Source organism: Bubalus kerabau, chromosome 14 (genome assembly GCF_029407905.1).
Source record: "Bubalus kerabau isolate K-KA32 ecotype Philippines breed swamp buffalo chromosome 14, PCC_UOA_SB_1v2, whole genome shotgun sequence".
NCBI classification, from domain to species: domain Eukaryota; kingdom Metazoa; phylum Chordata; class Mammalia; order Artiodactyla; family Bovidae; genus Bubalus; species Bubalus kerabau.
The window spans coordinates 33,113,234-33,125,368 of record NC_073637.1 but is presented as its reverse complement, the minus strand read 5'-3'; the positions used below and the strand labels follow the sequence as shown (position 1 = coordinate 33,125,368).

Below are 12,135 nucleotides of genomic sequence, written 5' to 3'. Positions count from 1 at the left end.
AATCACAGGTCTGATGGTTACAAGCAAGTTAGCTGAGGAGGCAAGATGGTGGGGAGAGAGGAAACTCAATAGCTTGTCAGGATCCACTTGTGGCATAGACAGATGACTTTACGTATGGAATTTCTAGTGGATAGAGATTTCTGTCTTATAAGTAGATATTTGTGTACTAGGTTGATTTCTTAAAGTCTAGTAAAAAAATTTTTTTTGCAGTTGAGGCTTCAGACATACATACAGCCTCCAGATTTCTGAGATCCTATGTGACATTAGGCTTCCCAAAGGTGAACAATAGGATACTTGGTATCCCATTCAAAGGCCTGAAAGGTGCCATGTACAGACCACACATTTAGTAAATGTTTCTGGATATAACAAGGAATGCCTCTCATGGTTAGGAAAGTAATCCACATTATCCTTAGTGATCAACAGATTTATCTGAAGCCAGACCACTTGAATTTAACTTTCAGATCTGCTATTTATTAGCTGTATGTGAGCCTGGGCAAATTATCTAACATGTGCCTCAGCTTCCTCATCTATAAAATAGTGATGATGGTAATACCAGCCTCCAAGAGCTGCTGTGAGGAGTGAATGAATTAAAACATATAAAGTATTTAAAACAATGCCTGGTAATCAGGCATACAGCCTGAGAACCATCAGCTTTGCAGATTTACACTACTATCCAGGGCAATGAATATGTTAACTGCTTCTTCAAAATTTAACATTACTCATGGCTGGTCTAAGAATTTACTGCCTACCTGGATCAAAATTATCACCAAATATTCTCTTGGCAGGAATCTTCAGGGCCATAGCAGGAAATTGTTTCCTTAACTAGAATTGAAAAAAATAATATTACATAAACTTACTACATAGGTCTTCTAGTTATACACATGCCAAAATAAAATACAGTCTAATTTTCAAAAAAAAATTCATCATAAAAACCCATCATACTTTTAAGTGTATCATGATTAAGTGTACAATATTAAATCATGCCAGTAAAATACCATTAATCTGGCTAATTCTCTTTTGTCCCAGTAAAACAATTAGTATCTTTGTGACCCTGGATAAGCTACTTAACATCTCTGTGCTTCAGTTTTCTTGTGGAAAATGGGGATAATCTTAGCACTTATAGATTTGCTGTGAGGCTTAAAATTGTTTAAGTTAAGTAAGTACTTGGATGAGAACCTGGGGTACAGGTTTTGAATACCTGTTACTTACTCCCTGTTTATGATGTCAGGAAATGTGACTTCTGTGTTCTAACAGACTGGCAATTGTTTTCTGAGAAAGCTGATGAATTTTCAATTTCCTCTGCTCAATCCTTCCTCCTGTTAATATTCTAACACATTTGTCTCTAAGATTTGCCTATCCCCAGAGAAAAACAACTTGGTCCTGAAGAAATTCAATTTAGGGCAGTAAAGCCATAAAAATGGGTAAATGCTTATATTTACTATAAGCTTGACATCAAAGGACCACACATATACTGTCTTTACACAGTCTTACCAATCCTTGCATTTCTCTAGTGACTTTAAATGTTTTAGAAATAAACAAAAAAACCCAAACATATACTACATACACACACACACACACACACACACATACGCATACACACACATACAGTGTGTGTTTGTGTGAGAGAATAAAGATATATCTCCAATGACAGGAAATACAAAGAATAGGAGAGTGAATTAATCAGTCTAAACCATGGGCAAGCTGTCAGCAAAATTCAGATAAAAAAATCAATAGAGAAACGACTCTTTTTTCCAACAAAAAAATTGTACACAAAAGAGAGGTGGAGGGGGAAACTTAGTGATTAAAAGACAACTCATAAAATCAACTATATTTCAATAAAAATTTTTGAAAAAGTTAAAACAAAAAAATAAAATTTATAATGATTTGTTTGAAAAAAAAAAGACACTTCACAGGATTATCAACCAGTCATATGAACACTGAGTATTTGATATTAAAGCATTTTCATTAATTATTATGATAATGACATTGTATATTTTTAAAGAATCTATCTTTTTAGAGATATACACAGAAATATTTACAAACAGAAAGATACGATGTTTGAGATCTGCTTCATAATTATAGTGGGCTGGCTAGGGATACAGATGAAACAAGAATGACCATGTACAATAATTCTTGAAGATGGATGGTACATTATCTGATGTTCTCTATTTATACTAGTCTAGTTCCATACATGTTCAACAAGTTCTATAATAAAAAGCTTCCAAATGCAAACTACAGTCATAAAAAACACATGTTTACAGATTGAAAATGTTATTTTTTCTCTTCCCTTTTATTCTAAATGGGCTTCCCTGGTGAATCAGACAATAATCTGCCTGAAACGGAGGAGACATGGGTTTGATCCCTGGGCTGGGAAGATGCCTTGGAGAAGGGACTGGCTCCCCACTCCAGTATTTTTGCCTGGAGAATTCCATAAACAGAGGAGACCAGTGAGCTACAGTCCATGGGGTTGCAAGGAGTTGGACACAACTGATGTGACTTAGCATGCACACACGTTTCTAAAATTGGCTTGCATGAACGTGGAATAAATGCTGAAGACACTGCAGCAAAAATGGCCAGACCCACATCGCGATCTCTCTGCTCTAACACTTAAAGCTAACAGTTGGGCAGTTTAACTAGAAATAAATAGCATGATGATTCAAAGAAGGCAATGGCACCCCACTCCAGTACTCTTGCCTGGAAAATCCCATGGACAAAGGAGACTGGTGGGCTGCAGTCCATGGGGTCGCAAAGAGTCGGACATGGCTGAGCAACTTCACTTTCACTTTTCACTCTGATACATTGGAGAAGGAAATGGCAACCCACTCCAGTGTTCTTGCCTGGAGAATCCCAGGGACGGGGGAGCCTGGTGGGCTGCCGTCTCTGGGGTTGCAGAGTCAGACACGACTGAAGTGACTTAGCAGCAGCATGATGATTAACAATTATTAGAAAAACAGATAGAAAGGATTTATTTCTAATATTCTATGACACTGAAATGTATTTTAGACTACACATCTATATCTTCAGTAGTTTATCTGAAGTCCTCTCCCACCCTTTTTAGTAAGCATTCCAAAATTAGGATGATTTTGAAGAATCTCTTTTCTGCTTGTCTGATATATACATAAGTATTGTTTAGTTATCAAATAATTCCTTCAGCTTCCAGTTCTCTCAGATGTTTTAAGTAAAAATCTTGTAGACTATTACTTACAGTATTGTAAAGTTTATCAAACTCTGCATATCTCCTGAAGACAAACCACTCACTCCTGCCCACTGAGACCAGAACTTTATAAACCTGTAGAAATTAAAAATAATAAAATAAAATTTGAGGGAAACGCCCCACTAGCTATTTACATATGCAAATAAAATGTTTTCATACCTATGAAATAGATAATTAGACATTAATATTTATATACAATCCTCCAACATACACAAGTATACCAACTCAAACACTTCTTTTATCTTGTTGAAAGGTGTTTTATTTTTTAAATGGTAGGAAAAATTTTCTGTAGTTTTCAGAGTAACATAATGAACACCAGTGTACTCATTATTTAGATCTTCTGAATTCTGGCATTTTTCAATTCCTGTTTCAGATTTCCTGGAGAAGGCAATGGCACCCCACTCCAGTACTCTTGCCTGGAAAATCCCATGGACAGAGGAGCCTGGTGGGCTGCAGTCCATGGGGTCGCTAAGAGTCAGACACGACTGAGCGACTTCACTTTCACTTTTCACTTTCCTGCATTGGAGAAGGAAATGGCAACCCACTCCAGTGTTCTTGCCTGGAGAATCTCAGGGATGGGGGAGCCTGGTGGCTGCTGTCTATGGGGTCACACAGAGTCGGACATGACTGAAGTGACTTAGCAGCAGCAGCCCCAAGAATAAAACACAGTTTCAACAGATGACATTGCTCTCTTCTTTCCCAAAGGTAACCACTACTCTGAAATGATAAAGTATTTTCAAAAGTGATGCCTGGCACATAGTAAATACTCAAGTTATTAGTTCTCCTCCTTTCAGGGCATCTTTTACACAATATTTTTCAAACTAAGACTTTATTCTCATATTTCCTACGACTTTCTTGCCTGTGTTTAACATTTTCATGCACACACAATTTCATATAACCAGAGTCAACAACCTTATGAAGTAAACAGAAAAAATATTACAACCCCTATTGCAGATAGGAGGAAATGATGGCCCCACAAAGTTAAATAACTTGCCCAAGTTCACAGACTTGTGAGACTAAAATCTAAATATTCTAACCTTCTATGCACTAGAACAAGAGTCAAATCAACAATTATAATACAGAATTATCTTTCATAGTCCATCCCACAGAGAAGCTCAGAATACAATTCAACATAACACAGAGAAAACAATTTGGACCCCAAAGATCTTTTTATCATTTCTAAAAATAACAAGTATCTAGGTGTATGAAGAAAAACTCACTGATGTACGTCTTGGGTTATCAACCTCACTATTTTACAGTGAAGATTAGGGGAAAGAGATGTTTATAACACAATTGTCCACAGTCTGTAGATAACACAGTAAATTTATTTCAGAAGATGGCCAGAAAATTTACTTCAGAAGATGGCCAGACAAGCATTTACACAAACTATCCTTTCCCATGAGAGACTGGAAAGCTCCACTCACCACTTCATAGTTAGATAATACTGTGAGCAAAGATCTCTCTGACACTGTGTGTGTTTATGAAGTATGAACTCGGAAGTATTGTTAAAGATAAGGTCACATTAACAGACCCACAGTAAGAAGGGCCCCACAACGTAAAGCCATACCCTCCCTCCCATGAGAAAGGGGACAAAGTCTCACCTGGAAGGTGAAGCCAACCCATTGCATTAGTCACCTGGATAAGTGAGGCAGAGAGAACAAGACCATCCAGGCACCTTTACATGAGCTCCAAGGGTAAGAGAGCTTTTTGGTGTTACCTCTGGTGTTAACCAAGAGGACATTAAGCTGTCTTACAGGAAGCTGTTGGGTGAGATGTCAGAATTGTTTATAAGATGACATGGCTCCCTTTGGAGACAGTGCAGAAGTAGAGGAAGAAGAACCTAATCAGAGTGCCAGCAAAAGAGAGCCATGTTTCTAAAAGCAGACTACAGATTTTATCTCCCATGGTAGTCAGCATCAGATGGGCCTGGAAGCAGGACTCCTTCCAAAGGATCAGAGACTTAGCTTTATATGATTATGAGCATCTTGAACAAACAACACTGTCTGTGCTGACTTCCTGACAGGATAAGGTGGCTTCCCATGGATACTTGAGTACAGCCAAGATTGGAACCAAACCTAGGTTCCAGGCTGAGGCAGCTCTGCTCTCTATTTACAGGAGCTGAGATAAAGCCCTGTGAGGTTACTTATTAGCAGGATGATTTATGAACAAGAGCTTACTAAGTAAGTTCTAATAAAATACAAGTGAAAAAAAAAAAAAACCTTTCAAATTTGAAAAGACACTCTCATTTGCAAAAATACATAGAATTTAACAAAACCAAGTACAATAAATCTTATGAAGTTTTTTTAAAAAAAGATTTCCTTGTTGCTTGTCTTGCACCAGAATTTGAGTTCCTTGAGAACAAGGACTGCCATCATGCTTGCTACCCACTTATCTCCAATGCCTAGAACAGCAGCTGGCGTAAGAAAAAAGCTCAAGGACAGTTCTCTGAGTGGATAAATCAAAGTATAATTTAGACTTGGTTTAAGTCAAGGCTTTCTAGAATGCAGTGCATTTCTCTGAGAGAAGCTGAACTGAATAAAGTCATTTAAAAGGCACATGAGAACTATTCATAAAAATATTACTGAAGAGTTAATGCAGTGCCTATTTTTGTTTCCAAGTATTACACAGACATGCTGAAGCTGGAGAGAGTCTGTGCTGGGTTGGGTGGGGTCTATCTGCACTGACTAGACCAAGCTTGTCGAGGACCGAGGACTGTACTACAGTGGTCAGCAACAAATACAAGAACTTAACCCTCCTTCTCATTCAACTTCAATGCCCCAAGCACTTACTAAATGTCCATATCTGATCTAGATACTGGTGAAATGATAGTGAGGGAAGTTCTTGCTTCAAAGAACAAGTTCAGGAGAAGTGCACATAAATAAACCTAAAGGTATGTCAGGTGGTGATAACTGCTATTAAAAAGCTAAACAGGGTAAGTGGGACAGAGTGTGAAAGGGGCAGGGTGACGTGTGAAAGGGGCAGGGTGAGGTGTGAAGGTGCTATTGTATAGCAGGTGGTCAGTAAAGTCCTCTCTGACAAGGTACCATCTGAGCATCCGATAGGAGGAGGTGATCAAGGTGATCTAGAGGGAGCCTCGGAGAACTCCAGGGACAGCTCTGGGAATAGTTGGTAAGAGTGACGCTAGAGGCCTCCCTCACTCTTTCACAGAAGATAAGGAAATACTCCTACCACGAAAAACAGGACCCTTGAGATAACCCACTGCATGTATCTGCTATGGATGAGCTTCCAACAAACTCGGCAGGAGGTTCTGTCCTTGAAGGAGAGAACTTACCAAAGTTAAAAATAAGGAGACGGAAGGAATGAAAACTTTGTACATTCTACTCTACTACCTAAAGTATACTGATCTCTGGTTTAACATCAATATGATGGTTTTTTCTCTAATATTTATTTACTTTTGGCTGTGCTGGGTCTCCATTGCTGTGTGTGGGCTCTCTCTAGTTACGGCGATCGGGGGCTCCTCTCAAGTTGTGGTGCATGGGGTTCTCACTGCGGTGGCTACTCTTGTTGCAGAGCAGAGGCTCTAGTGCACGCGGGCTTCAGTAGTTGTGGCATGTGGGCTCCAGAGAGAGGGCTGAGTTATTGAGGCATGTGAGATCTTCCCAGACCATGCATCAAAATCTTGTCCCCTGCATTAGCAAGCGGATTCTTAACCACTGGACCGCCAGAGAAATCCAACATGATGTCTCTAAAACTGGCTTATATGAATGTGGAATAAACGCTGAAGATAATGCTACAATGTCTGAGGAGAGTCAAATGGCCAGACCCACGCTACAATCTCTCTGCTCTGGGCTTGCATGCAGGCTGTGGAAGCATGTTCATTAAGGAAGGGAGAACAGAAAATGCAAGGGCTGTTCCCAGCTCCCTGTCTGAGGCTCTGGGAAAAAACCACCATTAGGGGGCCCCTACCTAGTTAAGAAGGCAGACTGGAGTGGTCAGAGGGTTTAGTTTAACTCCTCAACCCCTCCTGTGATGTGGACTCTGGCAGGGGCCAGGTTGCCCAGTGGTCAGAGCCCAGGGCAGCCCACTTGAGTGAGGAGCAGTGGAGGGCACACAGAGCCTCAGTGGGCTCCACAGCCACCAAGGGGCCGAGGGGAAGCTAAGTCAGCAGTCAGTCACCCCCACTCGCCAAGCCAACAAAGAACAGATTACAGATCAGTCCGTCAATGGCAGATGCCAGTGGTGGATGCAGGCATGAGGCCCAGGGTTGGATCAGGTCAACCACAGCCAGAGATTCACCAGACCCATCACTCTACACCTGGAATGGCAAAGATCTAGAGGATAAGAAAGCCGGCCTTTGCCAGGCTACCATGAGGTCAGTCATCCACTGAACAAACACTGTGAAAGGGGACACCTCTCCTGCCACAAACAACGAAGCCAAGCTGGAGAAGGAGAATGTGTTCACATACATAAGAGAAAGAGGCCACAATGAAAAAGACAGCCTAGGCGCTTTTACTTAAAAGAACTGCTTACATTTTCAGTCAAACTGTTAAACAGGATGGGGTTAAATGAGTTTCTTCATAGTGCTCAGTGGGTGGGGCCTTACAAGGAAGAACAGATCTGTTACAGACAAGATAAATGACAGTTTTTGAGGAAAAGGAAGACAGCAGAACTCTGTATATACTAACAAGACTGCCAGACTAAATACTAATAGTGTGGCATTACACTAAATAGAAAAGTGAGTGTTTCCCAACAGCAGTCACTGATATACTGACTCAGCCAAATACCCATTGCTTGCTCTTTATAAAGTCCTATAGTAGCTGATGAGGAGAAGGTGATACATTGCGCAGTCATTTCTGACTCTTTGTGACCCCCTGGACTGTAGCCCGCCAGGCTCCTCTGTCCACGGGATTCTCCAGGCAAGAATACTGGAGTGGGTTGCCATTTCCTCCTCCAGGGGATCTTTCCCACCCAGGGATTGAACCCACATCTCCTGTGTCTCCTACATTAGCAGGCGTATTCTTTACCACTGAGTTACCACCATGATAATAAAAGGTAAAATTAGAAATGGACTTTGCCTCTATGGTGAAAAAAGAGATAAATACTAGATTAAATATTTTTTCAATGAGGTAGAAAATCACAAATGTCAGGGCCTCCCTGGCAGTCCAGTGATTAGGACTGCACCTTCCAATGCAGGAAATCCGGGTTTGATTCCTGGCCAGGGAGCTAAGATCTGACATGCCTTGGGGCCAAAAAAAAAAAAAAAACCATAAAACAGAAACAAAATTGTAACAAATTCAATAAATATTTTAAAAATGATCCACATTTAAAAAAAAATCTTACAGTGACAAATGTCTTAAGAAAGATATGTGGAAATTAAGACAGTGGTTCTTCACATGGACTCAGTGACTTTCAGAGCCCACAGACCCTGAGAAGAGCATGTGTCACAGAAGCACGCGTATGCACATTTTCGACTGACAGGGTCTATCAGACAGTTCACAAGCATCTCTGAAGGGATAGTTCACAAGCATCTCTGAAGGGATAGGGAAACAGGCAAAAATCTACACTGAAAAGGAAATTGTATTCCATCACAGTACACAAAGAAGACTGTGGAGGACACATCATTTGAAAGATAAGCTGCCAAGTCTAGGGGAGGCCATTCTAGGTTCGGGAAGAAAAGCAGAAATGGAAATATTCTCTACATTCAATTTTGTCCCATGAACTTCACATTACATACTTACAGTAAACCTCTTCTTTTTCTCTCTGTGTTCATCAGAGCTGGGGATGCTTACACTTGGACAGCTCTCCTTGTAGTCCATGGTATAATCCCTTTGAGTTTATTGCCTCAGAAGGACACGAAGAAGTGAGTCCAAAGAAACAGTCAGCAGAGGACAAACACAATTAGCTAATCCAAAACATAAAACCTCTTGAGGTAATGTTCAAACTCCATCATGCAACCTTAACCAACAGAAAAAAAAAAAAAGAACTGATTAGCAAAATGATTTTAAAATACCTTGATTTGTCATTCCTGGCTCACAGAACCCATTTTATCCTTCTTCTTGCAGGAATTTAACTTTTGATCTTAAGTCTCAGCCCAGGTTAAAGACATAGTTTCTGTTATGTCCCTTTCAATAGCTAAATCGTCTACTTTCTTCTCTACTAAGAATTTTTGGGAGCATTTACAACCACGTTTCCTATGGACCAAGGGTTAACTCTCACCTGAAAGGACTCTATTGTGATGGACTGAGAGTAGAGTTTTCAAAGGGTGGTTTAAGTTCCTAGCATCAAGAGGAACTGGTGAAGCCTGCTTCCAATTGGGAACCTGTCTAGTAACCAATTCTTTACTCCCATTTTACAAATGAGACAACTGAGACACAGAGAGGTTAAGTGACTTGAAACAAAGCTGTCTGGCTCCCACCAGGTGACCTCTCTCTCAAGCTACAGCTGAAAGCCTGGGAGCAGTAATGGCTTCCAAACACTGTGAGAGGGGTGCTTCCCCATGTCCTGTTGCTTCTCTCACCTCTGCCCCCATCAGCTTAGTCAACAGTCCCTTTGTTCGAGTCCCTTCTACTCCAGTAAATGCACCAAGAATGACCCCAGAAAACTGACCCTCAAAAATGAAATGCATGTTTGATCAATATCCTGATAACATTACTATGGAGGGAGGGGAGGGGAAACTGACAATCTGGCACACACTGATACCAAGACCATTCAAACTTCCTGTCCCACGATGAAGTACAAGTGGTGAGCAAGGTGCCATAAGGTCAAGTATATGATGAAAATGTTGATTTCAAAAATAGTGACCTGGACTGTAGCTGCTTCTGACTGTCCCTGAGAATATACACAAAACAAATGACCAATTGAAAGCTGTGAATTCCCAAATAGATGAGTGGAAAATCTATGGCTGTTCTAAATGAGCCCTTTTCCCCTAACAGCTGCTAATCTGATACAACTAAAAATCAAGGCATGGTGTGATGACAAATGTTGCAGAACCAATTAAATATGCAACGCTGTAAAATCTCTTACGCTAACATGAGGGCAAGAGCTGGAAAAGTGAATGACCCTAAATCACAGATGCAGGCACTTGGGCAGATAAAGATGAGGCTTGCTTCTTGGAAGAAAAGCAATGACAAACCTAAACAGCATATTAAAAAGCAGAGACATTACTTTGCCAAAAAAGGTCCATATAATCAAAGCTATGGTTTTTCCAGTAGTCATGTATGGATGTGAGAGTTGGACCATAAAGAAAGCTGAGCACCGAAGAATTGATGCTTTTGAACTGTGGTGTTGGAGAAGACTGTTGAGGGTCCCTTGGACAGCAAGGAGATCAAACAAGCCAATCCTAAAGGAAATCAACCCTGAATATTCATTGGAAGGACTGATGCTGAAGCTCCAATACTTTGGCCACCTGATGCATAGAGCTGATTCATTGGAAAAGACCCTAATGCTGGGAATGACTGAAGGCAGGAGGTGAAGGGACAACAGAGGATGAGATGGTTGATGGCATCACCAACTCAATGGACATGAGCTTGAGCAAGCTCTGGGAGACGGTAAAGGACAGGGAAGTCTGGCATGCTGCAGTCCACGGGGTCGCAAAGAGTCAGACACGACCAAGCAACTGAACAACAAGGGTGTTTAACTCCACATTTGGCCAAATATCTCAGCTGAAAGTAGCGACTTGCCCTCTGAGGAGACACGGCCTCCTAACTCCCCTCCCATAAGCCCTTTCAAATTGTTTCATGATTTCTCTTTGCCCCACCATCCCTCACTGCCTCCTAATGGGAATTACATGCCAAATGAGCCCAGAAAGAAGTTCAAAGCCTACTCTGAGAGATCAACTTGACACCAAAAAATGTGCAGAATCTCAACAATTTTACCAGGAGTCTGATATGAGAGTACATTCACAGTAATCTAAACATAAGATTACTGTGGCCCTAGACATACCCACACGTGCACCCCATCACACTTTCTCCAGACCTTACTTAAGAAGTACCTGCAGCCATTCACAAGGGTGACTGGCCACTGGGAAAGAGAAGAGTGAGGATTTTCCAAAGGTTACCAGACACTAGCTCTGAAGTGACTCTAGTCCCAGGAGACCTAAAACATAGCCCTCCAGTCAGAGCACCCATCTCACTCCAGAGAGCAGGTGAGAGATAAAGTCAACCCTGGTATCTATTGCATGGTGGGTCCAATGGGAGCACTGGCCTGTCCTGTGGTTATTTTCCTAGTCCTAGAATTTTAGTGGAAATAGATACACTTAGTCACTGGCCAGATAACTACACTGGCTCCCTGTTCTGTGTCATAAAATCCATTATGGAAAAAAAGGTGAAAGAATCCTTGGACCTCTCCCCCGTCTCCCCATTAAGAAAGCAAATCGAAAACTACACCACATCCCTGGAGAAGCTCAGAAACCAGTGCCACTGTCAAAAACCTGAAGGATACAGGGGTGTTCATTCCTACTACATTCACATTTACGGGTCTGTTTACCTGGCCCAAAGATCTTAGGGCACGACTATGGATGACTCTAAATTTAATCAGATGGTGATGCCAATGGGATGTTTTTGCTGGAGAAAACTAGCACAACCCTTGACATCCGGTAAACAATGACTGACCAGGCAGAGGGTAAGGGGAACAGAAAGTAAGTACTAGAAGAAAAAGAGGAATGATGAGCCATTTGAGCCAGAGAACTAGCTACAGATACAGAGACTACAGCGGCTACATTTTATTTTCGTTTTTTTCTATCACCTTACGTGAAGAACACTAGCAGGGACTCCACGTGGGAGCATGAATGAACTGGCTGAAGTGACTACAGGACCTTGAGTTTCCTGAGTTAGGAACAGAAGCTTTATGCACCAAGTGTGAGCGAATGCTAAGGAACAGAAAGAGGAAGACTGCACTGACGTTCTCTGTTTTCCTTTTCAGACTCCACCCTGCTCCACACCACACTCCATAACCTAGGACAG

At 41.2% G+C, this 12,135-nt stretch overlaps 1 protein-coding gene across 7 annotated transcripts in view; it reads right to left on the bottom strand.

Annotated features, from left to right (window-relative positions):
• Nucleotides 1–12,135, bottom strand: part of SGK3 (serum/glucocorticoid regulated kinase family member 3) — a 120,582-nt gene that overhangs the window by 38,994 nt on the left and 69,453 nt on the right. For 6 of the 7 annotated variants that reach the window (XM_055546147.1, XM_055546150.1, XM_055546146.1 and 3 more), the window contains exons 2-4: nt 8,914–9,130; nt 3,206–3,289; nt 750–822 (exon numbers count right to left, since the gene is read on the bottom strand). In XM_055546147.1, coding sequence (XP_055402122.1) covers nt 750–822; nt 3,206–3,289; nt 8,914–8,991 — 235 coding nt within the window. In that variant the 5' untranslated portion in view covers nt 8,992–9,130. The remainder of the gene's footprint in view (nt 1–749; nt 823–3,205; nt 3,290–8,913; nt 9,131–12,135) is intronic. The other variant, XM_055546151.1, reaches the window with a different exon arrangement.